This window comes from Macaca mulatta, chromosome 1 (genome assembly GCF_049350105.2).
Source record: "Macaca mulatta isolate MMU2019108-1 chromosome 1, T2T-MMU8v2.0, whole genome shotgun sequence".
NCBI lineage: Eukaryota > Metazoa > Chordata > Mammalia > Primates > Cercopithecidae > Macaca > Macaca mulatta.
In genome coordinates, this window is record NC_133406.1 from 106,528,154 (window position 1) to 106,550,925 (window position 22,772).

General features: G+C 45.1%; 2 protein-coding genes across 17 annotated transcripts in view; one reads left to right on the forward strand and one right to left on the reverse strand.

Annotated features, from left to right (window-relative positions):
• Window positions 1-927: 927 nt before the first annotated feature.
• NCSTN (nicastrin) lies at window positions 928-17,182 on the reverse strand. 8 transcript variants are annotated; one of them, XM_077996732.1, is made up of 18 exons: window positions 17,016-17,114; window positions 15,883-16,018; window positions 15,671-15,775; window positions 11,355-11,478; window positions 10,806-10,927; window positions 10,226-10,371; window positions 9,096-9,246; window positions 8,661-8,770; window positions 8,260-8,412; window positions 7,469-7,573; window positions 7,223-7,300; window positions 6,179-6,351; window positions 4,388-4,490; window positions 4,188-4,283; window positions 3,799-3,886; window positions 3,396-3,550; window positions 2,903-3,115; window positions 928-1,730 (listed from the first exon to the last, which is right to left on the reverse strand). In XM_077996732.1, exons 2-18 carry the CDS (start codon window positions 15,905-15,907, stop codon window positions 1,608-1,610), a joined length of 2,070 nt encoding a protein of 689 aa, XP_077852858.1. In that variant the 5' UTR covers window positions 15,908-16,018; window positions 17,016-17,114; the 3' UTR covers window positions 928-1,607.
• Window positions 17,183-17,248: 66 nt separating this feature from the next.
• The window catches only part of COPA (COPI coat complex subunit alpha), a 53,492-nt gene continuing 47,968 nt past the window's right edge, over window positions 17,249-22,772 (forward strand). For all 9 annotated transcript variants that reach the window (XR_013396047.1, XR_013396051.1, XR_013396053.1 and 6 more), the window contains exons 1-3: window positions 17,249-17,366; window positions 20,082-20,195; window positions 20,394-20,467. Coding sequence is in view for 2 of the 9 variants with exons in the window: in XM_015113467.3 (XP_014968953.1) it covers window positions 17,327-17,366; window positions 20,082-20,195; window positions 20,394-20,467 (228 nt within the window). In the remaining 7 variants the exon portion in view is untranslated. The remainder of the gene's footprint in view (window positions 17,367-20,081; window positions 20,196-20,393; window positions 20,468-22,772) is intronic.

Genomic DNA, 22,772 nt, shown 5'->3' on the forward strand with positions numbered 1-22,772 from the left:
AGGGAACTAAGAGGAGTGCTTGAAACCCTGTGAATACTGCCAGCCAGTCCCTTTCCATTGCTGCTGGCATTCAGGCACGTGTCAGAGGCAGCCTCCTGGCCAGCAGTGGAGTGAAGGCTGAGTTTAAGCTTCTACTCCTGCAGGTTCTCTTTCCCCCTTGGCTGACTCAGCCGTTGCCCACGATCATTTAGCAGGGCTGCTATACTCCAGAATTTGGCCTCCGTGAAGACCTAGGGAATTTGAGCATCTCTACAGAGGTCAGGTTCTTTTTCTAAAATAGTCCAAACCTGTTTTGGCCTACAAAAGGCCCACCATTAACAGAAACCCAAACTCCTTAGCATGCCAGCCAAGAACTTCGGGATTCAGCCTAGTCTCGCCTCCTGCTGATCCTTATGGCTCAGACACACTGAACTTACCATCTCCCAAACGTGACTCACGCCTTTTCTTGATTCTGTGCTTCCACACCCGGTGAACGCTTTAATTCATCACTTGAATGTCACCCGCGACATGGTCCTGAATTCCTCTATGTGCTACCAGAGCACTTGGGATACACTGAGATTATTCCTTATATTATACTGGATTACATGTAGCTGTGAGAATGTCTGTCTCTTCTCTCATCCCAACTGTGAGCTACTCAAGGGTTAGGGTTATATTCTCTTCATCTCTGTACCCCAGCCAGTGTCTCAGAGTGAATAAAGACATGCCTGTTCATTACAAAGTGAGAAGAAACTACGTTAACATTGTTCTTACAAGAGGAGAACCAGGGCTCTGCAATTTGAAAGGACTTCAACTGTTTTTGACAGAGCCTTACCCCTTGGGTCCTCTGGAGCCCAAGACGATAGCATAAAAGATAACAACTTCATGACTTCCAGTCCAGGCTCGCTGAACAAAGTTGCCTGGGAAGAATAACTGTAGCAGTACAAGTAATGTGGGATAATCTATTTTAATGAAACTCATTATATATATATTTACAAAAAGAATAAAGGAAAAAGACAAAAACAAAAATAGATATTACAGCTTAATAAAAAGTACACTGAGCACTGTGGGCTGGAGGTGGGATACCCACCCGCAGCACGCCCACCCTAATGTGCCGTCTGAGGGCCTGAAGAAAGGACGGTGGGAAGGATACAGGAGGCTCGGCCCAGAGATGCCCCTGTCCTCCTCAGGGGTTCAACGTAGTTTGACCCTGACATTCCACCTTTTATGTCCTTCCCAGTCAGGAAGGTAACTGGGTACAGGGGTGGGGGTGAGGAGCAGAGAGAGGTACAGGGCAGGACGGAAAAAGTAGAAGGATACTGAAGGGCAAATTAGGGTGGGTAACTAGGGAGTTAAACAGGAGCAAGAAGCTTCTATTTGTATTCCCAAAATCTGGCATGAGTAGAGGAGGAGGAGGAAATGGGGAAGGGGAGATGGGAAAGTGGAGTGGAAGAAGGGAGGCAACTTATTTATCTCTCCCTGTCTCTTTTGGATAGTTCCAGTCTTTTATGTTAATCCCAGTCTGAGACAGGCCCAGGGAGGTTCCAGTGACAAATTAGTGGTTGTGTCCCAGTGGGACAGATGCTCTAGGAAGTGAACTGCTGAGCTGGTAGGAAAAGCTGGGGTCCTCCTCAGTATGACACAGCTCCTGGCTCCCGGGGAGCAATGAAAAGGACATCAGCTTTGGCATTGATGCAGTAGGTGACGATGAGGGAGAAGACGAGGATGCCGAAGCCCACTATCAGGGTGATAAACTGCAGGGGGAGGGAGGGCAGGAAAGGAGAAAGGCATTCTCAGAACTCAGTGCCGTTTTTTGGATAATTGGGGTTTGGAGCCATGGGAATTCGGATGCTGGCTCTAAGCACCAAGTATGGAACAACCATGGGCAACATCTCCCCAGCCTACAGACTTTGTCTCCCCATTTGAAAAGAGAAGTGAAGTATCTCTGTTCTTGCTTCCGTCTCGTATTTTAGGCATTTTGAAAGGAGGGCCCATGGCTTTGGTTCTCTTGTGGCACTTACATTACTGACTTGTGACAGGAGCTCAGTACATTAGACTGACTCATCCCAGCTGTGCCAGACGGGGAATGCCAGATGGGAGTGGAAGCTGTGAAGGAGTTCTGGGATCCACAGGAGTTCTCCAGAATGAACTCCTACTCAAACTATCTGTGAAGAAAGGTGCTCTCCAGAATGAACACCTCCTCAAACTATCTGTGAAGAAAGGTGCTCTCCAGAATGAACACCTACTCAAACTATCTGTGAAGAAAGGCCTCCTGGCTGGGCACAGTGGCTCATGCCTGTAATCCCAGCACTTTGGGAGGCCAAGGCGGGTGGATCACCTGACATCAGGAGTTCAAGACCAGCCTGACCAACATGGTGAAAATCATCTTTATTAAAAATTAAAAAAATTAGCCGGGCATGGTGGCACACGTCTGTAATCCCAGCTACTTGGGAGGCTGACGTAGGAGAATCACTTGAACCTGGGGTACGGAGGTTGCAATGAGCCGAGATCACGCCATTGCACTTCAGCTTGGGCAAAAAGTGAAATTCCATCTCAAAAAAAGGAAAGAAAGAAAAGAAAGAAAAGAGAAAGAAAGAAAAGAGAAAGAAAGAGAAAGAAAGAAAGAAAGAAAGAAAGAAAGAAAGAAAGAAAGAAAGAAAGAAAGAAAGAAAGAAAGAGAAAAGAAAGAAAAGAAAGAAAGAGAAAAGAAAGAAAAGAAAGAAAAGAAAGAAGAAAAGAAAGAAAAGAAAGAAAAGAAAGAAAAGAAAGGCCTCCTAAGAGAACACGCTGGCTGACCAGGGACAGATCTGCAGTAAGCTTTTGCTACAGATGTGGGGCAAATGGGAGATGGAAGGGGCTATGTGATACAAGAAAGCAGAAAGAAGTCAAACAGATCCCTGCCACCTCCCCTCCTGCCCTATCTCACCTCAAGCTCTTTGCTGGCGATGAGAAATATCCGGGCACGGATATCTTTCCAGCGGCTCTCAGTCCATGTAGAGTATTCAGTAGAGCTCCACTGACTCAGTTCGAAGGCAGGAGACAAGGCCCTGGCTAATCGTGCAGTGGAACGCACACACCGGGGGAGTCGGTCCGTCTCATTGGAATTCAAAGGGCCCTGGACCCACGAGTACTCATACAGCTGCACAGAAGATGGGCCACAACACATGGCTAGGCCTCTTCTCACTCGTTCCCTGTACCCTCTATCAGTGCCATGCTCTAACCAATTGAGCTAACTGGTTGCTGTCCCTTTATCCTTTAGATGGTCCATTTTCACCCAGGTTCTTCAACACCCAATTGCTGAGGACTGCATCTCTCCACCTCTCCATCCCAACCCCTGGGTCTAACTGGGTCCAGAAGAACCTCCAACTTTCCCAAGGGAAAGGGGCCCCAGGGCACTTCCGACACCCACCACCACTCACATCCTTGTTTTCACTTGTGACTTTACTTGGATCCTGGCACTGCTCTCGGGTGAGGTTGACCACTGTGCCAGTCAAATTTGCCAAGGCATACTGTACAACATAAGTGGTGTTGGTGGGGCTGGAGACAGCGATGTAATGTTGAAGAGGCCCATCACCTGATTGCAGACCAAAGGGAAGGGAAGATTTGGTGGGTGGACGGTGGGTGAAACAAGAAAAGCCCAAGATTGGCAGCAGCCAGAAAGGAGCGCAAGGGGAAAGGATCCATCAAATATGAGAAGAAAGGAAAACAGGGGGTAAGAAAAACAGAGAGGAAAAAGAAAAAAATAGTAAAGGTTAAACCAAAATGACTTTTTCTCTATCCCTTTCCACAGCTAAGGGTCCCATTCCCACACCAGATGCTTACCCAAGTAGGACCTTAGGTCCTGCCTGAGGATAGACTGGAACCATGAGTTGTTGGCTTTAATCAGGAACCCATAGAGCAGGCGGGTAACCTAGGATTGGAACAGTGAGGAGAAAAAACCCTGTGACTTGAAGGGAGCCCAGGGAAAGAATTATCAGCGGAGACCCAGTCATGGGGCAGGAACCAGACTGGCCAGATACACTGGAGTTGGGAGACAGTGGCTGGCTCATAAGATGCAGATGAGGCCCACCTAAGAGCTCTCTGGGGCATCAGGCATTCTCACCGGCATCAACAGTAACGTGGAATTCCAAGGTTTGGGACACTAGGGCAAGGGAGGATAGGGACAGCTTGCTGTGTAAACAGAAAGAAGGAGCTAGGGCCCATCTTCTTACCGTTTGGGGATCAGCCTGAACTGTGTCGCTGAAGTTGGTTCCTCCTGCAAGCTCATACAGAGCACGTCCCAGCACCGTGGCCACATCTGCCAGGGCCTGTGGTAGGTGAGGAGGGGGCTGAATGGCCCACCTCTCCTATCTTCAAATGCTAGCTCTTCACTGTGTGCCCCAGGCTCCCACCCAGCCTGACTCAATGCTACCTTGGCAGTGTCTGTTACAAAGTTCAGGTCCTCTTCAGGGCTCAGCCATTCGGGATAGCTCACATTAATGTTCTCAGCAGTGTCGTAAATACTCTGGTAATATCTGCCAGGAAAGCCAGCATGAGCCTTGGCTACATTTAGCCAGGGCTCTGCCCCTCTCCTCCCTCAAATGCCCCTTATGCAGGAACTCAGTATCTCATTTTCAGCATCCAGAAGAAAGGGGTGAGAGAAAATCAGGATCCCATGCTGAAAAAGGTGTGGAGAACAGGGAAGTAGGAGTGAGGGTGAGGTAGTTACAGAAAATTAAAGATTTTCCTGAGAGACAAGGTAGAAAAGGTGAATGAGCTCAGATCTTTAAACACAGGAGAGATTTCTGTATCATTTGGGCTGGAGATATGGGGACGGCTAAGATGATTTTCAGAGAACTCTGCCATATATCATGAGATCAACTGTATAACTGTTCCAATGAACATTTAGATTTACGGTGGCTGGGAGCAGGAGGTGATTAGCACGTCTTAGGATCAGGTCTGCTCATAGATATCTAAGAATGCACTGATAAAAGCACCATGATGATCCTTATGGAGCCCCAAGGAGATAGACCTTAAGAGGGGCTGAACTCCACAGTCTTTACCATCAGTAAATCCCTGTTTACACAAGTCAAGTCAGCCACATAATCAAATCCAAAATGTGTTCAAATGATGAATCCTCACTTGCCCCAGAGTGGTACAAGGATAGCTTTAGAGGCCGCGCGCAGTGGCTCAAGCCTGTAATCCCAGCACTTTGGGAGGCCGAGACAGGCGGATCATGAGGTCAGGAGATCGAGACCATCCTGGCTAACCCAGTGAAACCCCGTCTCTACTAAAAAAATACAAAAAACTAGCTGGGCGTGGTGGCGGGCGCCTGTAGTCCCAGCTACTTGGGAGGCTGAGGCAGGAGAATGGCGTAAACCTGGGAGGCAGAGCTTGCAGTGAGCTGAGATCCGGCCACTGCACTCCAGCCTGGGCAACACAGTGAGACTCCGTCTCAAAAAAAAAAAAAAGGATTGCTTTAGAGAAGACAGCTGACCCTAAGTGCTAGGACTGTCACTCCCCTAAATGAGTGAGAAGGTGCTACTTGGCTGGGGTCAGAAACAGAGCTCAAGCATTTTCACTTTGAAACTCATTTGGCCCCAGGGAAGCCTGGCAATCCAGCCTGAGTAAGAAGTCCCCCGTTATCCGAGGCCTCAAGTTAGGAGCAGTTTAAGGGTAACCCGGACCAAGAAAGAGGTGACTAACAGGGCCTTACTATCTCTGGAGCTCCATCAGCTATAGGAGGCACTTTTACCCTCACACTGAACCATGGATGGACACCTACCACATGTCAAGAACACGGTACATTTCACAGAGTATGAATACTGTTTCCGGCACCTCTGGGTGAGTTCCAGAGAAGGACTGCTTTTTGTCCTCTAGTCAAAGGGCCCCCACCATCCTTTCCATGCTTGTTTGAGATGATGCCCTCTGCTGGCAGCCCTGAGGAACTCAGGACCCTGGAGAGCTTGGGAGCAGTGGGACCATAACTGAGGATTGTGACAGGAGAGGGCTAACGGTGAGGATGATTTTCTAAGATGACTAGACAGTCAAACAAATAAGGGTTTCAGGTCAGATGTGAAAAGGCCACTGAGCAAAGAATACAGATGGACCAGAGATTTTGGAGGGGGCAGTGTGGGAAAGCGGAGGGTAATAACCTTCCTCCCAGACTACAGAATAGACTCTCTTCAAGAATGAAGAGGGTGCAGGGCCAAGTGATTCTTACTTGTTATGGAAGGCACCAGAGTGGTCAGCCAGAACAACACCAGAGATGTTTCGAGCTCGAAGAAATCGCTGCAGGGAAGATGGTGGGAGAGGCTGGGACTGATTTGGCCTCCTGAGGATGACAGCAGGGACGCCAGCACCACTCTTCTCCAATGTGGCCAGGAGATCCTCCACCTGGGGGGAACGAGGGAGATTAACTGATGGGAGGCTGGGGGATGGGAAACAGGAGGTCTCTTTTAGGCCTGAAATGCTCTATACTTCAAGTCCCCTGCTTGGGGAGCTACCCTGTCTCTAGTAGACCTTTATCCCTCAAGCCTTTTGGGACCAATTTCCTGTAGCTTCCACCATTCTTTTTAGAATTAGAAAATTGGGGCATAAAGAAGAGACCTATTTTTTTCATATTTATAAGGAAATTCTACTGTCTTCAAGACTCTGCTTTATCCTCAGTGGATGCTTCATTTATTACTTATTGTGCAGAATTTCAGGGAGCAAATAATAATAGAAAACTGTGAGCTGAATGCCAAACAGATAACCAATTCTTTAAATGCTACAGAATTCCACAGCAGGGATGATGCTGAAGGCTGGAATTGCAGAAAGAGGACCACCCGGAAAAAAGCAGACCTAAAGGTGGACATAGAGGGAAGGGAAGGTTTTGAACAAGCAGTGAGGAAAGTGGAGGACAAGTTGGATAGGGAGTGTAACACAGCCAGGAGTTGGGCAGAGCAGCCTTGACAACTGGATCCATGGGGCAGCAAGGCAAGAAGGGAGCTAGTCACTCACCTATCCTTAATGGGCAGTAGTAGTCTGCTAGGCAACAAATGATCAGAGAACTACCCAGTCCAGGGAACCAATGGAATGCCACTGAGCTCCTGATTCTTCCCAGCAGCAACAACAGCTGTGGTGTTCATCCTTTGGCCAACACCCAATCCAATCCTGTCTCCTACCCTGTCTCACAGGCCCTGGGGGTTGGTGGAAACAGGGCAGGGGTTGGGGTCTGGATTCTGAGCTGTAGGAACAGGAAATGAGGGGGAGATGCTCAGGTTACCTGGTTTCGTACAGAATCATTTTTCTGAGACACAGGGTCTGTGTGCATCCAAAGCTCTAGTGAGGTTCTTAAGGCCACCTGGGGAGAGGATGAAGAAACAACACTTAGAATCAGTCTCCTGTTCTGGGCCATACCTAGGCGACAGAAGTCAAGGGAAAAGGTGGTGGTTCCTGCAGTTGAGACCACAGAATAACAAAGGAGGAAGTTTTAATTAAAAAGGAAGGGGCTGGGGGACATGCCACATACCTGTCCCAGCTCCACAAATGAGTCCACATTCTCTAACTGCACAGGAAACTTGCCCTTCTCCATATCGTAGACCATCCTCGAGCTGCCAATGTAGTCAAAAGTTTCCTGAGAGATGGAGGAAGGTAGGAGGGGGAACAGAGATTCCAAAGGGTTAGGAGAGCCTCGAAGAAGGCCAGATCATCAAAGCTGTAAGCAAGACGACTGTCTCAGGTCACCTCAACTGCTAGTCAGCTTACAGTCATGCAACTTTGTGCTTCTCTTGGCCCCACATCCCAGCTGTGACTATCCCTCATACGTATGTATTACAAGATTTCTCAAGCCCAGAAATGGGGAAAGCAGCCTCAGTAAAGACCTAAGATGAACATCAGCTATAATGTGTCTGCTTCTTAACTGTCCCCCACCTCCAGTGACTCAGCCACAGATGCTGTTCCCTTAGTTTAGGGCTGTGGTCCTAGTGATGAGAGTCAGGAGCCTCAGGGCTCCTGGATGGAGATAGCAGTAAAGGAGTCCAGAGAGTAAAAGTAAAAGGCCACCTCCAATATATCTTATCAGTGCGGGAAAAAAGGGGCTGGTTACATACCAATTCAGGGTGTAAAAGCTTCCTAAAAAGAAGGACTCTAAGCTTCCTAAAATGGAGGAATCTAAAGGGGAGACATACGTAGACACATCCAGAAGCTCTATGCTGATTAACAACTTAGGTCAAGTGCCGAGGTCTTCTCCAACCAGTAGCCACTCTCATCCTTACTATCCTCTTTCTTCCCTGCCATTGCACCCCAGCAAAGAGCCCTTACCCCTTGGAAGAAGACAAACATGACATTGCGGGGCAGGGTGGTCACATCGGGTGCCTTTTGCAAAGCTTCAGCAGCAGCCAGCTGGGTGACGAAGGAAGCCACCGCACTTTCAGCCCCTGGGGCCACATTCCAGAAAAAGGAACGACTATCCAGCTAGGTACAACAGAAGAAAAGTCAGGGGATATATACTTTAAAACTGGCCCCAAACCTCCTTTCTTGCTCCAGTCAAGAGAATATACCTGTCCTGCGGCAACGGAGACAACCCAGGAGTCCCACAGCCCAGATTCCTCCCCATTTGAGGCTTCCCAATTTAGCAACTTTGAAATCTGATATGCTAGAGAGGGGCCTACCAGCTCTTTTTGTGCCAGCCCTGCCCATCCTGATCAGAAGCCAACACTCACCCGGGTGGCAGCAACCACAACCCTGTCGTCAGGCTTTAATGTCCCAGTTGTATTTATAGGCTTTAGCATGCTCCACACATTGTAATCAGACAGGGGGTCACAGACGATTTCTAAGCAGGATGAAAACAATGAGAGATCAACAAGGCTAAAGGAGACAGTAGCTATAAAGGCAACACTGGAAAACTTCTGACCAGTGCCCCACGGAATCCAAGTCGTTTTCTCTACTTCCAACAGTCCCGGCTTGGCTTCTCTGCCACGATCCGCTTTAGGAACAAGCTGCCTCAATTTTTCAGAATTGTTTCTAGTTCTCCCACGCAGAGCTCCTTCATGGTGTCTACTCCTTCTCTATTATAGTCTCTCTTAAAATTCCCCGGCCTGGTTCCACTCTCCCTCTGCCCCTTATTCCATTACCCACATGGTTTGGATCTGCCCTACCTGGGTTGATGCTGAAGGTGCTTTGGATGGAGCTGCGCCGCATGCAGGTGGCAGTGCTGATGACAGCGTGCATGTGTGAGAAGAGCTGCATGGCACACAGTGGGAAAGTTGGTGCTGAGCCATTCTGACTCAGGTTGTGATCTTGATAGCACTGAAAGGGGAGATGGACCCCACTGAGACAGCTAGTTGGTGGAGGCCCTCCCCTACGTCCCAGAAGGAGGAGGGCCCAGTTCCATCCTTTTGGGATGAAGCTACACTTTTTTCAGAGACATCTGTCCCTGAGCTATAGTTATCTGGTACAACCACAGGATCTATAAGGTCAAAGAGAAAAACTCATCAAGAGGTACAAAGGGTTGCAGACTCAGTGGTTTAGCTGGAGATGAAATTATCCCATTCCAGATGGCCAGGCCCAATTGAAAGTTTCAGCCACTGAAAAGACTCAGTGTGATCTGATACAAAGAGCACCAAACTAGAGATAGAAAATCAGATATGACACAGCTAGGAGATCAACTCAACATGCAACTTTGGACAAATCTCTTAACTACTCTATGAGTCAAAATGGAAATACTAGGCCAGAATTAAGGCACAGTAGAGCTAAAAAGAAGCCCAGAAATTACCAAATTGAATCTCTCAATCTCTAGTCCAATGCTTTTTTTTACGATACTAGTGGTTCTTCACGTGCGCTGTGTACCTTGTTTCATATTATTCTTTCAGATATTCTTTGTATTTTCTTCTAGTCTAAAAGGCTTTAATGCTGTGAGCATTGAAGAAGCAGGAGCAAAATGTGGGGAGAGAATGTGAGAAAAATAAACGTCTTGGTTCTTTTTGGAGCAACCATCTTTCAGCAGGTGTACTAGTAGAATGAGCCACCCTCCAAATAGGAGAGCCTATAAAATAATCCTCTTTCTTTCTTTCTTTTTTTCTTTTGAGATAGAGACAGCCTGCTCTGTCACCCAGGCTGGACTGCAATGGTGCCATTTCAGCTCACTGAAACCTCTGCCTCCCGGCTCAAGTGAACCTCCTGTCTCAGCCACCTGGGTGGCTGGGACTACATGCACACATCACCACAACTGCCTAGAAAAATAATCTTCTTTCTAACTGGAACTGCTAGGAGCTGGCAGAGTCATTACCTGCTTGATGACCTTGGTTTCATTTTCATCTTCAAGAAGAAAGATGGGGAAACTAAAGTCTTCATAAGCCAAACCATTGCCCAGTGAGTTCCACTGTATTTCTCTGCAGTGAGCAAACTCTGGCCCATAGGAGTTGGAGTAAACACCTGAAGGGAAGGATGGGGAATAGGGGGACTGGTTACTGGGACACCAAGTAGTTAGGAATCCAGTGAGGGAGGAAGAATCTTACAGTTGGAACTAAGAGTTCAAAAGCAGATGGTGACTCAAAGCAGCAGGCATGATGTCTATCACCATCCACACTAAAAGGGAAAGACAATGGTATCAGGGAGTCTTAGGCTATAAGATTAGGGATGTGAACATGTGACAAAAAGAGATGATGCCATGTAAGGCAAAGGAAAGGGAAGCAGGAGAGGGAAGGGATGAGCAGCAAGGACAAATAAACACTACCTCCTGTTTGGGAGTCAGTTACTGACACCACACACAGACACAAACACACATACATCCCTCACAAAGACATAAGACCGAAGCAACAATGAGCCTTAGGTGACAGTAGGCTCTCCTGATCCTTTGGGACACTTACCAAACCCATCATTTGGGCACTGCACACTAGGAGAGAATCCTGAGGCAGGATTGGGCTTGGTCAAGGACACTGCAAGACCAGCAATTCGGCTGGTTCTCCCTTTTAGCTTCTCCATTAAATCCCTGGAATAGGAAAGGAATTCCATGAAGGAACACAGGAAGGTGTCGGACAGCCTGACACCCTGCCCTCCAGGATGGAAACAAATGGGGAACTAGTGAAATCATACTGTTGACTTATTTCTTCCCTTTCAGTCTCTAACTTCTGAGTCTGGAGTATGATCTGCTCTAAAAAGTAGAGGTCTAGTGAGTCAGCACCCCAGGAAGGAAGGGGAGGGGTACCCAGGGTTACTCAGGGACAAGATAGGTGAAATTTGGCCCTGAGCTCAAGATCATTTCTTTTGATGGTACACCTTTCCTTCTGAGGACCACCCTGCCTTCTCCCCTGACCAGACTAGGGCAGCCAAGGGAAGTTTTCACTAATAAGTGGGAGGACTGTTCACTGGAACTTTCCCTCTATGGATGTTTTCCCAGCAGATATATCTATTCTTACCTGGTAAAAAGCTTGCTCTCCAGCAGAACCATGTAAGGGGGGTTGGGGCCATCAGTCAATACCCACTGTAGGTCCTCTTCTCTCTCTACTACGTGGATAACCCCTGTGTCTCCACTAATTGAAGCTGCCAAGACAGAATGAGTTAAATTAAAGCTCCCACAGTTGATAATTCTCACTCTGCCTCACTTATTCTGCATATCTTTTATCCCTAAAGATGTCACAACATATTTGGGTGAATACAGGCACCTCTAGATTTGAACTGAAAAGCTGTTGCCCGAGCTCCATCTGAAGTTTATCAGGAGGGAATGGAATATAAAAGAGCACAAGAGGACTCATTATATGCCAGAAAGGTTCTGTGAACTTCATTTTCTTGCTCTCTGCCCCCAACCTTATTTAGCCATATACATAAGATTCTACAACAACAGACACCAAAGTTTTCAAACCTATATTTTCTCCAGGAAATGCCACTAAATCTCTAGCTCAGGGTTTTAGCTTTGAATCTTCCTTTGTGAAAACACATGCATAGATGCCCTTGGCCTCAGGAGCCTTCCTGGATCGGCATTCCTTTTGCCCTTTTTGGGAATGACTTTACTTGCTTCTGGCCGGTTTTAGATGAGGTTAATCAAGAACTCTGAGGTTTCTAAAACAGAGCTTCCCAACTGATGAGCCTTGAATGGATCAGAGATGTGCTCTCATTGGTTCTCCTCATTCCAGGAAACCTAGGGTTTCCAAAGTCACCTCCAGCCAGGAGGAGTCTACTTATCATTTACCCCAGGATGCCCTGAAAATATCACCCATTTCTCTATGTGCCAGGATGCCATACAAATAACATTTTCCATGTGTCTCATGACATAATAAAGATTGGGAAGCACTGTATTAGAGGATGGATACCCAGAATCCAGAATACTTTGAATTCTACATAATTCAAGACATTAGGTAATACTCCTTAAGTCCCCAGTGATGTGTGTAGAGATATCCTAGGGTCTCCCTGTGAGTCTTCCCCCCACAGAAAATTGGATGTGTCATTCATAAATTATTTAAGACCAGTAGTTCTCAGCCCTGGCTGTGTATCAGAATCACTTTAGAGTTTTAAATGCCCGCCTCGGCCCCCCAAAGTGCTGGGATTACAGGAGTGAGTCACCATGCCTGGCCCTTGCCATAGCATTTAAAACATGGGAAAAGGAACAGATAGTGTGGCAACTAAAACATATATAACTTCGGCCAGGTGCAGTGGCTCATGCCTCTAATCCCAGTACTTTGGGAGGCCGAAGTGGTTGGATCACTTGAGGTCAGGAGTTCGAGACCAGCCTGGCCAACATGGCGAGACCCCATCTCTACTAAAAATACAAAAATTAGCCAGGTGTGATGGCACATACCTGTAATGCTAGCTACTCAGGAGGCTGAGGCAGGGGAATCGCTTGAACCTGGGAGGTGGAGGCTGCAGTGAGCTGAGATTGTCCCACAGCATTCCAGCCTGGGTGACATAGTGTGACTCCAACTCTCACACACACACACCCACCCACTCCAAAACTTCAACTCCAGGGAGGACAGGAAGAAGACAAACTATGATACTGAACTGAAAAAAACCTGGATTCTAATCTGGATTCCAACTAGCAATGGTGTAGTCTTAAGTAACTTGCTTATTTTCTCTGGGCCTTCGATGAGGAGGTTTTCTACCTCTGTTCATCTCATACTGTGGGGATAGATGAAAGAAGGAAGAAAGGATAGAAGGAGGGAGGGAGGGAAAAGAAATCTATTTATAGCCCCCTTTCAAAACTTTAAATTGTCCAAGAGAAGCAGAGCACTATAATGAGAAATCAAACCTGGGTATCACTTTTTCTCCTTAGTTTTATCACGTTAGCTACACTAATTAAAAAGGGCGCAGCCTGCTCAGAAAAGACAGATATGACAAAGTAAGACTTAGAAATAAGTACATTGTAAAGGAAACAAGATCTTAATGAGGCAGTGGCCAGAGTCCCGCTTGCCCCTCTGTACTGGCACTTGGCTTTACCTCCAGAGGCTTTGCTTCCCACAGAGCTGTTTTAAGAACATAGAGCAGAATGACTCATTCCCAAAGGAGTTTTCTTAGAGCCCAGTTACAAGAAGATGGGGTCCTGGCCTTCTGTACTTTATAGTGAGGTTCCAGCAAGACCAGCAGTCTGATCTCAGCCCACCCTGGACCTAGCTCTCTTCTACCTACAAACCAGTTCAGGAACTAAGTCCAGAGGGCTGGGCACGGTGGTTCATGCCTGTAATCCCAGCATTTTGGGAGGCCAAGGCAGGCAGATCACGAGGTCAGGAGTTCGAGACCAGCCTGGCCAACATGGTGAAGCCCCGCCTCTACTAAAGATACAAAAAAGTATCCGGGCATGGTGGCACACACCTGTAATCCCAGCTATTCAGGAAGCTGAGACAGGAGAATCACTTTAACCTGGGAGGCGGAGATTGCAGTGAGCTGAGATCGTGCCACTGCACTCCAGCCCAGGCGAGAGGGTGAAACTCCATCTCAGAAAAAAAAAAAAAAGAAACTAAGTACAACAAAAACTTTATTTGGGGCTGATTGGAACCAGTCAACCTACTCCCAGTGCTCTGTATAGCAGGGACACGGGACAATGAATAGATACTATAGCTCAGGGAAAGATGGCTAAAAAAGTAGTAACTGCTTCCATGAACAAGTCCTTCACTTCTCAGTGTCCCAGTTTTCTCTTACCAAATTGGAAGAAGGCTTCAGGAAATTATACAGCACTTCTGAGATCACCCTCTTTACCTAGCATCATCAATAACCATCTATTAAGAGATATTTGACTTTCGGTTTTATGCAAGTATTCCAACCATTATTCCAGGGGTAAACTGAAATTCAGAGGTGATCAATTTGATGATGAGAAAGCCAATATCAGACCCCAAGTTTCCTGCTTATCTGCAAAACTACCTTCTGACAGAGCTATTGTCCATAGGAAACAAAATCTGAAGACAGCAGGTTAGCCTTTAGATTACTACTTTTCCTGCCCTATGATTTTAACAGTTTTTAAAGCCATAGTGTCGTGGAACCTTCTTTTGAAACACACAAAGTGTAAAAATAAGTGGCCTCGCTGTCAGTTGAATTTAAGGAAAAACAAAGTTTTAAAAAAGGATAAATAGAATGCTTCACTAATTCCTCCTGCAATTATTTGGCATTTTCTTTTTTCTTTTTCTTTTTTTTTTGAGACAGCGTCTCACTCTGTCACCTACGCTGGTGTACTGTGGCACAATCTCTGCTCACTGCAACCTCCACCTCCTGGGCTCAAGTGATTCTCCGTCCTCCACCTCCTGAGAAGCTGCGACTATAGGCACGCCACAGCAGCCAGCTAATTTCTGTATTTTTAGTAGAGATGGGGGGTTTCACCATGCTGGGCAGGCTGGTCTCAAACTCCTGACCTCAAGTGATCCACCCGCCTTGGCCTTCCAAAGTGCTGGGATTACAGGCATGAGCCACCGCACCCAGTCTATATGGCATTTTCAACGCCTTCTCTTTAAATAGTTCATTGCCTTTAAGAAGCCCATTTTGGTTCCAAAAAGTTCAGAGTGCAAGTGATGACTGGACACCATAGAATATGAGACTTTTTTCTCCTTAAAAAAAGTGTAATAGGGTGGTTAAGAGTCCTGGCTCGGCTGGGCACGGTGGTTCACGCCTGTAATCCCAGCATTTTGGGAGGCCAAGGCAGGTGGATCACTTGAGGTCAGGAGTTGAGACCAGCCTGACCAACATGGTGAAATCCTGCCCCTACTAAAAATACAAAAATTAGCTGGGCATGGTGGTGAGTGGCTGCAGTCCCAGCTACTTGGGAGGCTGAGGCAGGAGAATCACTTGAACCCGGAAGGCAGAGGTCACAGTGAGCCAAGATGGTGTCATTGCACTCCAGCCTGGGGAACAAGAGTGAAACTCTGTCTCAAAAAAAAAAAAAAGAGTCCCAGTTTAGTGCTTGAGCCACCAGATCCTGGCATCATCACTTATTACCAGTATGATCTTGGGAAAGTTACTCAACTTCTTTAAGTTTTAGTTTCATCATTTATAAAGTGACAACAATAGTAAGACCTATTTTACGGGGTTGTCGTGGGGGTTATATGAGATGCACATGTAAAAAGCTTGGTATGCAGCATTTACTAAATGTCAGTTCTTATTAATTATCTTGCCTAGCTTGACAGACCGTTCTCTACAACTGCCTACTCTCAGTCCAGTATGAGTGTCAGAACTCCTAAGCAGGACATGACTGTTACTTACTATCTAGGGCACAGACAAATATCAATGTCCATAAACATGAATCCCAGTCTCAACTCACACTGGCAGCCAATCTGATGAGTGGCGTTGAGCAGGCGAACACAGGGAGCTGTTTTATTTAAGGGGATATATATCTTCCTCTCCACTGAGTTTCCCCTGCACAAACCTGATTGGAAGATAAAAAGTGTTAGAAAAAATTGAGAGACACAGGTATTAGCTTCTATCATGTAATTAACCTGATGTATGGCTTGGGTAAATCATTCAATATCACACTTTCTAAAATGAGGTTAAAGTCCATTATTCTTACTTCTTGCGCACATTATTGTAACAGATACATGCTCTACATGGCACTCAGCTATGTGCCTCAAAGGGTTATTAAAAAGTCCATGTAGCGCCATTGACAGTGACACTAAAAGAGAGAAAACTTGGTCAAAGGAAAGGTGTTTGACCTTAGATTTGCCAAATTCTGGTTGCACAGGTGATCACACTTCTGCTTGTATATCCTGTATGTATATTACTAACCGGTTAATACAAAGGTGCTGGGCTAAGAAAACTTTCTGAGACACTTTTCCAAGAGTGTGAATAGAATTGAGAGAAACCTTATGACATACACTGGTCAGTTAATTTAACATCAGTAGGTCATTTGTGTGCCCACAGTGTGGGGCAGCTGTAGTTTCTCCTTTGAGGATCTTTAAAAACAATGTGAACTAGGGGAAGGCACAGTCATAGTTATATACAGACATTTGCATTTTAGGGCGTGACCAACTAAAAAGCCATGTATCAGTAAATAAACGCGTATAAGCAAACAGTCAAGTATATTATAAATGCCAAAAGTTCCTTGAATCGTTACTTCACGGTTTGGACAGTTAAGAGTACCCATATCCTACCTTATTCTTGCTTTACTGATTAAAAAAACAAAAACAAAAACAAAACCTGAGGCAAGGCAGAGGGACACAGACTTTGGGTGTAACCAATAGAGGAAGAAATAAGAAATCTACCTTTTAAGCGCCGCACAGCACCCACAGAACAAGATTGCTTTCGTCTCAAAAAGTCTAAACGCGGGGAAGAAAGCTAACTTTCACACCTGTTTCTTTCGACTGTGGGGTGGGTGGCTGGGGTTGTGGGAAAAACGAGGCATCTGGACAAAGTGGGAGAGGGTCGAGTTCGAAGTCCAGGAAGAGGCCTAGAGAAGGGAGTGAAGCGACACGACATGCTGCGGGGGAGAAGGGACCTTTAGGTCCAGGCAAAGGGGGAACTTCTGTCGTGGGAACGAAAGAGAAAGAGGATTTACAGGGTGGGGGGACAGAGGGGCAGCAGGAACCAGAAGGGAGACAGTGGCGCTCGCGGCTGGGCCGATCCGGAGAGTTCCCTTTAGAGAACGGAGCTCACGGGTGGGGAGGCCTCACCTGCTAGTAGGACGCAGAAAGACAGAAGACGAAGGAGACCCCGACTTCCCGGGTCAGCCCCAGAGCCACCCCCTGCCGTGGCCATCTTGCCTCTCTGCTGAGCGGAAGCCCCCGTTCGGCTCCTGCCGGGTAGCGGCCTCTCTAGGCTACCACTGACACCATCTCTGTGGCCCGGAGCCCAACAGACCGGAAGTTCGTGTTTCCAGGAGCTTCCGGAAACCGCGGCAGAGGGTAGCTGACGTGGAGGCGTCCGAAGGGCAGCAGGGTGTGTCGGGGCTCGGATTAAAACATCGGAGTCGGAGACCTGAGAGATGCTAACCAAATTCGAGACCAAGAGCGCGCGGGTCAAAGGTAGTGGAGAAAAAAAAGGGGAACATGGAGGTTGGATGTCAAGAGCGGCGCAGACACCGGGGAAGAGAAAATGGGTAGACGTGCTGGCCGAAGTGGGCCCACTAGACGGACCCAGAGGAAGACGGAGGGTGGGAGAGAGGTTAGGCCTGGCTAGCGGTTCTCCAGTCCCCTCTTCTTTGGTGTGTCCTTGGGCTTCGATTTACCTATAAAGTGGCTCCCACACTGTAGGTGATTCCTTAGACCACCTCCCTATTCTTTCTTCTCCCTTTCTCTCTTTGCTGTGCTCCCAACTTGTATTGTTCTGCTCCAAAGGCCCTGTGACCTGTTGACTTTTTGATTGTGTTATATGGAGTGGCCCTGGGGCTTGAGTCTCGATCTCTGTTACTTGCACCCGAGTCAGTAGCTTTTTTGGAGACGTGTAGTGGCTACCTCACTTAAGGAGGCCTTGGCTGCAGCATCTCAACATCAGTACCTTCATTCGGCTTTATTCACTACCCGGAAGTAGTACTTTGAGGCTTATAACCCCAATAAAGTCTCAGCTTGATAGGGTTGCCAGATAAAATGCAGGACACCCAGTTAAATTTGAATTTCAGGTAAACAATGAATAGTTTTTTTAGTCTGTCCTTGCTTACCAGAAGTTCAAATATATCTGGGCATCTCGTATTTTTATTTGCTAAGTATGGCGACTCTAGAGCTCGAGTGTGGGTCGTTGGGGGTGGAGGGCAAATACTGAGATCTCAGTATTAACCTCAGAATGTTAAAATGTGAAAGGCAGAGAGAAGTAAGGTCTCCAGAGACCTGGAAAAAATAGTATCTAGAGTATGTAGTAAGATGCAGCGTAACAAAATGGTTAGTCTTTGAAGTGGTTGGTCTTTGAAGTCAGATGGGCTTGCTTTGGAATCCTGAGACATCCACTAACAAGCTGTATGACTTGGGTGACTTAAGGTCTCTAAGTCTCTATTTCCTCATCTGTAAAATAGTCTTTTATAGAAAGAATTAAAATGAGAAAGTATGGAATGTATTTATTACAGCACCTGGTGTAGACTCAGTAGTGCAAAAAGTGGAGGCTGCTCTCAATGTGTGAATATATTCTGAGCAGTTTCTAAGTCTCTTGGGAAACTTGACCTTGAAAGGTGGGTACCATTAAGAATTTCTGAGACCTGTGTAGGTGAAATGGGTCTTCATAATCTTTCAGTTTTCTTTTCTGCTCCTAATTTCTTGCTGGGCAGTAGAGAAGGAAAAACAAAGATGTTGTAATAATTGAGGGCAAACATCCATTGTTGAGTGTACTTATATATCATAATGGAAAAAAAAAAGAGAACCTAATGGAAAAATAGACAATTTAGAAGAAAAATTGTAAATGTTCAATAAATAATTAAAATAGTTCCACCTCACTAGTAATGAAAGAAATGCAAAAAAAAAAAAAGTGAAGTTACTTTCTTGGGGGGAGGGTCTTAGATTTATAAAACAAAACAACAAATAGCTGATAACATCCTGTGTGCAAAATGGGCACCTCCATAAACTTCATGAGACTGTATATTGATACAGTGTTTTTACATTTAAATATATGTACTAAAATGTTAAGTGCACATATTCTATTCCTGAGCAATCTCACTTACAGTTCTTTAGCCTAGAGCAGTAATAATGCAAATAGGCTAGATTATGTGTAGAAGTATCTTCAGTAGGCTCTTCTGATAGCCAAAAATTGGGGGACAAAGGTAAATGCCTGTTAGAATAATGTAAAAGTTTGCAGAACAACATCATAATGTGATCCCCACTTTCATAAAATAGTAAGGCCTGTGTCTATGTGTAACTGCATTAAAAATCTGAAAGGGTACACTCCAAACTGTTAGTAGTTGTTACCTCTGGGGACTTCCATTTCCAGTCTTGATAGAATAACAAACAAAATGTATGAAACAAAGGTTCATACATTGCTCACAGACGTTGGGTGACACGCAGTGCAGGGAAATGATTCTTGAGAGAAGGGAAATAAACAAGGTGAGTCCTATGATTGTCATAGATTACTGCCTAGAGAGTTTTCAGGCTTCAGTGAAAAGGGGAATCCCTTGTTCTTTCTGAGGAGACAAAAGTTTAGAGTGTGGGGAAGCAAAGATGCTAGATTTTGCAGGGCAAAATACTGGAGAAGAGGGGGCTGCAGAGAGAGAGCACTAGAGGTCTGCAGGATGTCCTCTCGGGTCTTTGAGTACTGATCTGCATGTGAGAAAACTATTCAAAACCTGACAAAAAACCACTGGAAAGGAGAAGGCAGAGCAATCCCCAGAGCTCACACAGGGCTGGGACTAGTTTGTGTTCCTACTGGCCAGAATGGAAAGACTTCCTGATATTATAGAGCTTCAAATAGAGACCTCAGATGGGCTATTGCTTTAATAATGGTTCCAGATTAAGCCTAGAATGAAGGCTGCTGTAGCCCCCCTGTAATAGAACCTAAAAGCAAGCCTTGAAAGGATCAACTGATTCCAAGTAACTTAATTGCATCCTAGAGCAAAGCCCAACAATATTTAAAGGAATATAACAAACATCTAGTACCAAACATAAAATTCATGATGTCTGGCATCCAGTAAAAAATCATCAAGTGCATCGAATGAATAAATGAGCCTAGGATTAACCTTGCTGTTTCTTTTTCTTATCAGAATTGACAGAAGGTGACATCATGGGGCTTAGTTAGCTCATTGTATCATTTTCTATTTTTTTCAGGGCTCAGCTTTCACCCCAAAAGACCTTGGATCCTGACGAGTTTACATAATGGGGTCATCCAGTTGTGGGACTATCGGATGTGCACTCTCATTGACAAGTTTGATGAACACGATGGTGAGCTATTTCTAAGAGGAAGTTAAAGGAGTATAAGTATTTATCATATCCTGGGGTATTTAAAGCCTTGTTTGACATGGATTCCTCTATGATTAAAGAATGTGGAAGTGATAAAACTGAAAAATCCTGAATAGGAATCACCTTAGATATTAGAAAGGATAGCTCTCTCTAACATACATTGCCTGCCTTCTCCACCAGGTCCAGTGCGAGGCATTGACTTCCATAAGCAGCAGCCACTGTTCGTCTCTGGAGGAGATGACTATAAGATTAAGGTACAGAGGGTCTGTCATGACTGAGAATAAAGGACAGAGGATGTGGGAAGGTTTGGGAATCATGAAAGGGACTGAAAGACAGGGAAGTTCATTCATACAGAGCTCAGGCTTTTGACAACATTATCTGGAGAACTTACCCAGCAAACATTTATTGAATGCTTACTGTGTACCAGACACTGTTTTCTTTTTTGGGAATTCAAAAATAAATAAGAAATGACTTCTGTTTTCAAGGAGCTTTTATTCTAATAGAGGAGATAAACATATATCCAAGTAATAGCATGTACAGTTTGGTGAGTGATGTAATAGAGAGAGATTCACAGTGAAATAGGAAAGAGCAGTACAGGTGCAAAGACAAAAGGCACGATACAGCTAGATACAGGGCAACTCTTACTAGTTTTGTATGGAGAAAACCTGAAGAAATGTTGAGAGAAGGGGCAGAAGATGAGAGGGGCCAGATCATGGAGTACCTGTTTGCAGCACTCAGGAGTTTAGATGTTATCATGCAGATAACAAGGAGCAATTTAAGGAACTTAAATACAGGAGTGATATCAGATTTATATGTTTTTAAAATGATTACTTGGTGGTAATTAAAGAAAAGATTGGATGATTTGGGCAGAACTGGAGGCAAAGATTCCAGTCAGGAAACCTGAGCTTAGGTAGTAGCATTTGAAATGGAGAGAAGGAGATGGATGTGAGAATTTAAGGAAATGAATCAGTATATCCGTTGGATGATAGTCAATAAGGAGAAATAAATAAGATGGCCAATAAGGAGAAATAAAGGCCAATAAGGAGAAATAAATGGGATGACTTTCAGGCTTCTAGTTTAGGTCACTGGGTAAAGGGGGTGTCATTAACTAGGAAGGGAAAATCAGGAGGAGATAGTTTTCTGGAGTGGAAGAGAATGGGTAATGAATTCCATCTTGTCTCTGATAATTTTGAGGGAGCTAAGAGACAGTCTAGTTGAGGTGTCTGTGCTAGAAATATATTTGTGATTCGTCATCATGAAGGGAGGAGCCAAAGGAGAAGCAGTAGAAGATATTGCTCAAGGAGTACGTTGAATAAGAAGATAGACCATCATTTAAGGGAGAGAGAAGAAGTAGAGTTAGTATGGGAAACAGTGATTTGAGGGGTTCAAGATGAACCAAGAGGGAGAAGAAGCCCCTTGCATGCCAAGGAAGAAGAGAATTTTGGGAAGGAGAAAGCATTTAGAATAAGATCAAGACTGAGAAATAACCTTTAAAGTGCTTAATTTGGAAGGCCTTAGTATAAAAAGAGGAAGCAGACAGAATATAGGCAATTCTTTGAAGACGATTGACTATCATAATAGCGAAAGTTAGAGCCAGAGACTAGCAACCTATAAAAATAAATCAAAATTTCCTTTATTTACTTCCTTTAGTTGTTTTCATTAAGTCTATCTATCAAACCAAACCAGTGAAATTTACTTGATAAAAAGGTAAAGCCTTTTTCATAAGCAACTTCAAGAAGTTATATATTGTGATTATACCACAGAACTTAGGTGACAGGAGTAATGAGTGACAGCTGCCTACAGAGAAAAGAGCTATTGGAATTATAGGAAGGACATTTATTTCTGTTTTCTAGTTTTTAAGCACCACATCCTGGGGCAATCAAAACTCAAATCACCTGATAGATCTCAGAAGCCCATAAGGATATCACCTCATTATAATATTTTTGTATTTGTTGTTTATAGTGATGAACATTGAGTATCAAGAATGGTTAACTTGGGATTCTTATAATCTGTTTAAAAAGGAAAAACTGGGTGTTAATTAAGAAAAAAGTTTTCCCAAAATGACTAATACTTTGGAAAAGAAATAATCTTCCACTTATGAAATGTCCAGAATAGGTAAATCTATTGAAACAGAAAGTAGACTAGTGATTGTCTAGGGTTGGAGGGGTTGGGAGGAAATGAGGAGTGATGGCTAATGGGTATGAATTTCTTAGGGGAGTGAATAAAAATGTCCTAAAATTGATGGTTGCACAACTGTGAATATAGTAAAAACCATTGAATTTTATACTTTAGATGAATAAATTGTATGGTATTTGAACTGTATCTCAATAAAGCTATTATTAAAACAAAGGAATTCTTTACTAGCTGGTAGGTGTATAGTACTATCATTTGGTGGAGTTTTTTTTGTTTGTTTGTTTGTTTGTTTGTTTTTTGTGACCGAGTCTGCGCTGTCGCCCAGGCTGGAGTGCAATGGCGTGATCTCGGCTCACCGCAACCTCCACCTCCCGGGTTCAAGTGATTCTCCTGCCTCAGGTTCCTGAGTAGATTGAATAACAGGCA

Excerpts from the sequence above, each read along its gene's own strand:
- NCSTN (XM_077996722.1), bottom strand. The coding sequence starts at position 17,100 with ATGGCCACGGCAGGGGGTGGCTCTGGGGCTGACCCGGGAAGTCGGGGT. Across the intron at positions 7,301-7,468 it reads CATTTGTGGAGCTGGGACAG|GTGGCCTTAAGAACCTCACT; the intron begins GTATGTGGCATG and ends TCCTCTCCCCAG. Across the intron at positions 4,491-6,178 it reads TCTGGTGCCTTCCATAACAA|ATATTACCAGAGTATTTACG; the intron begins GTAAGAATCACT and ends CTTTCCTGGCAG.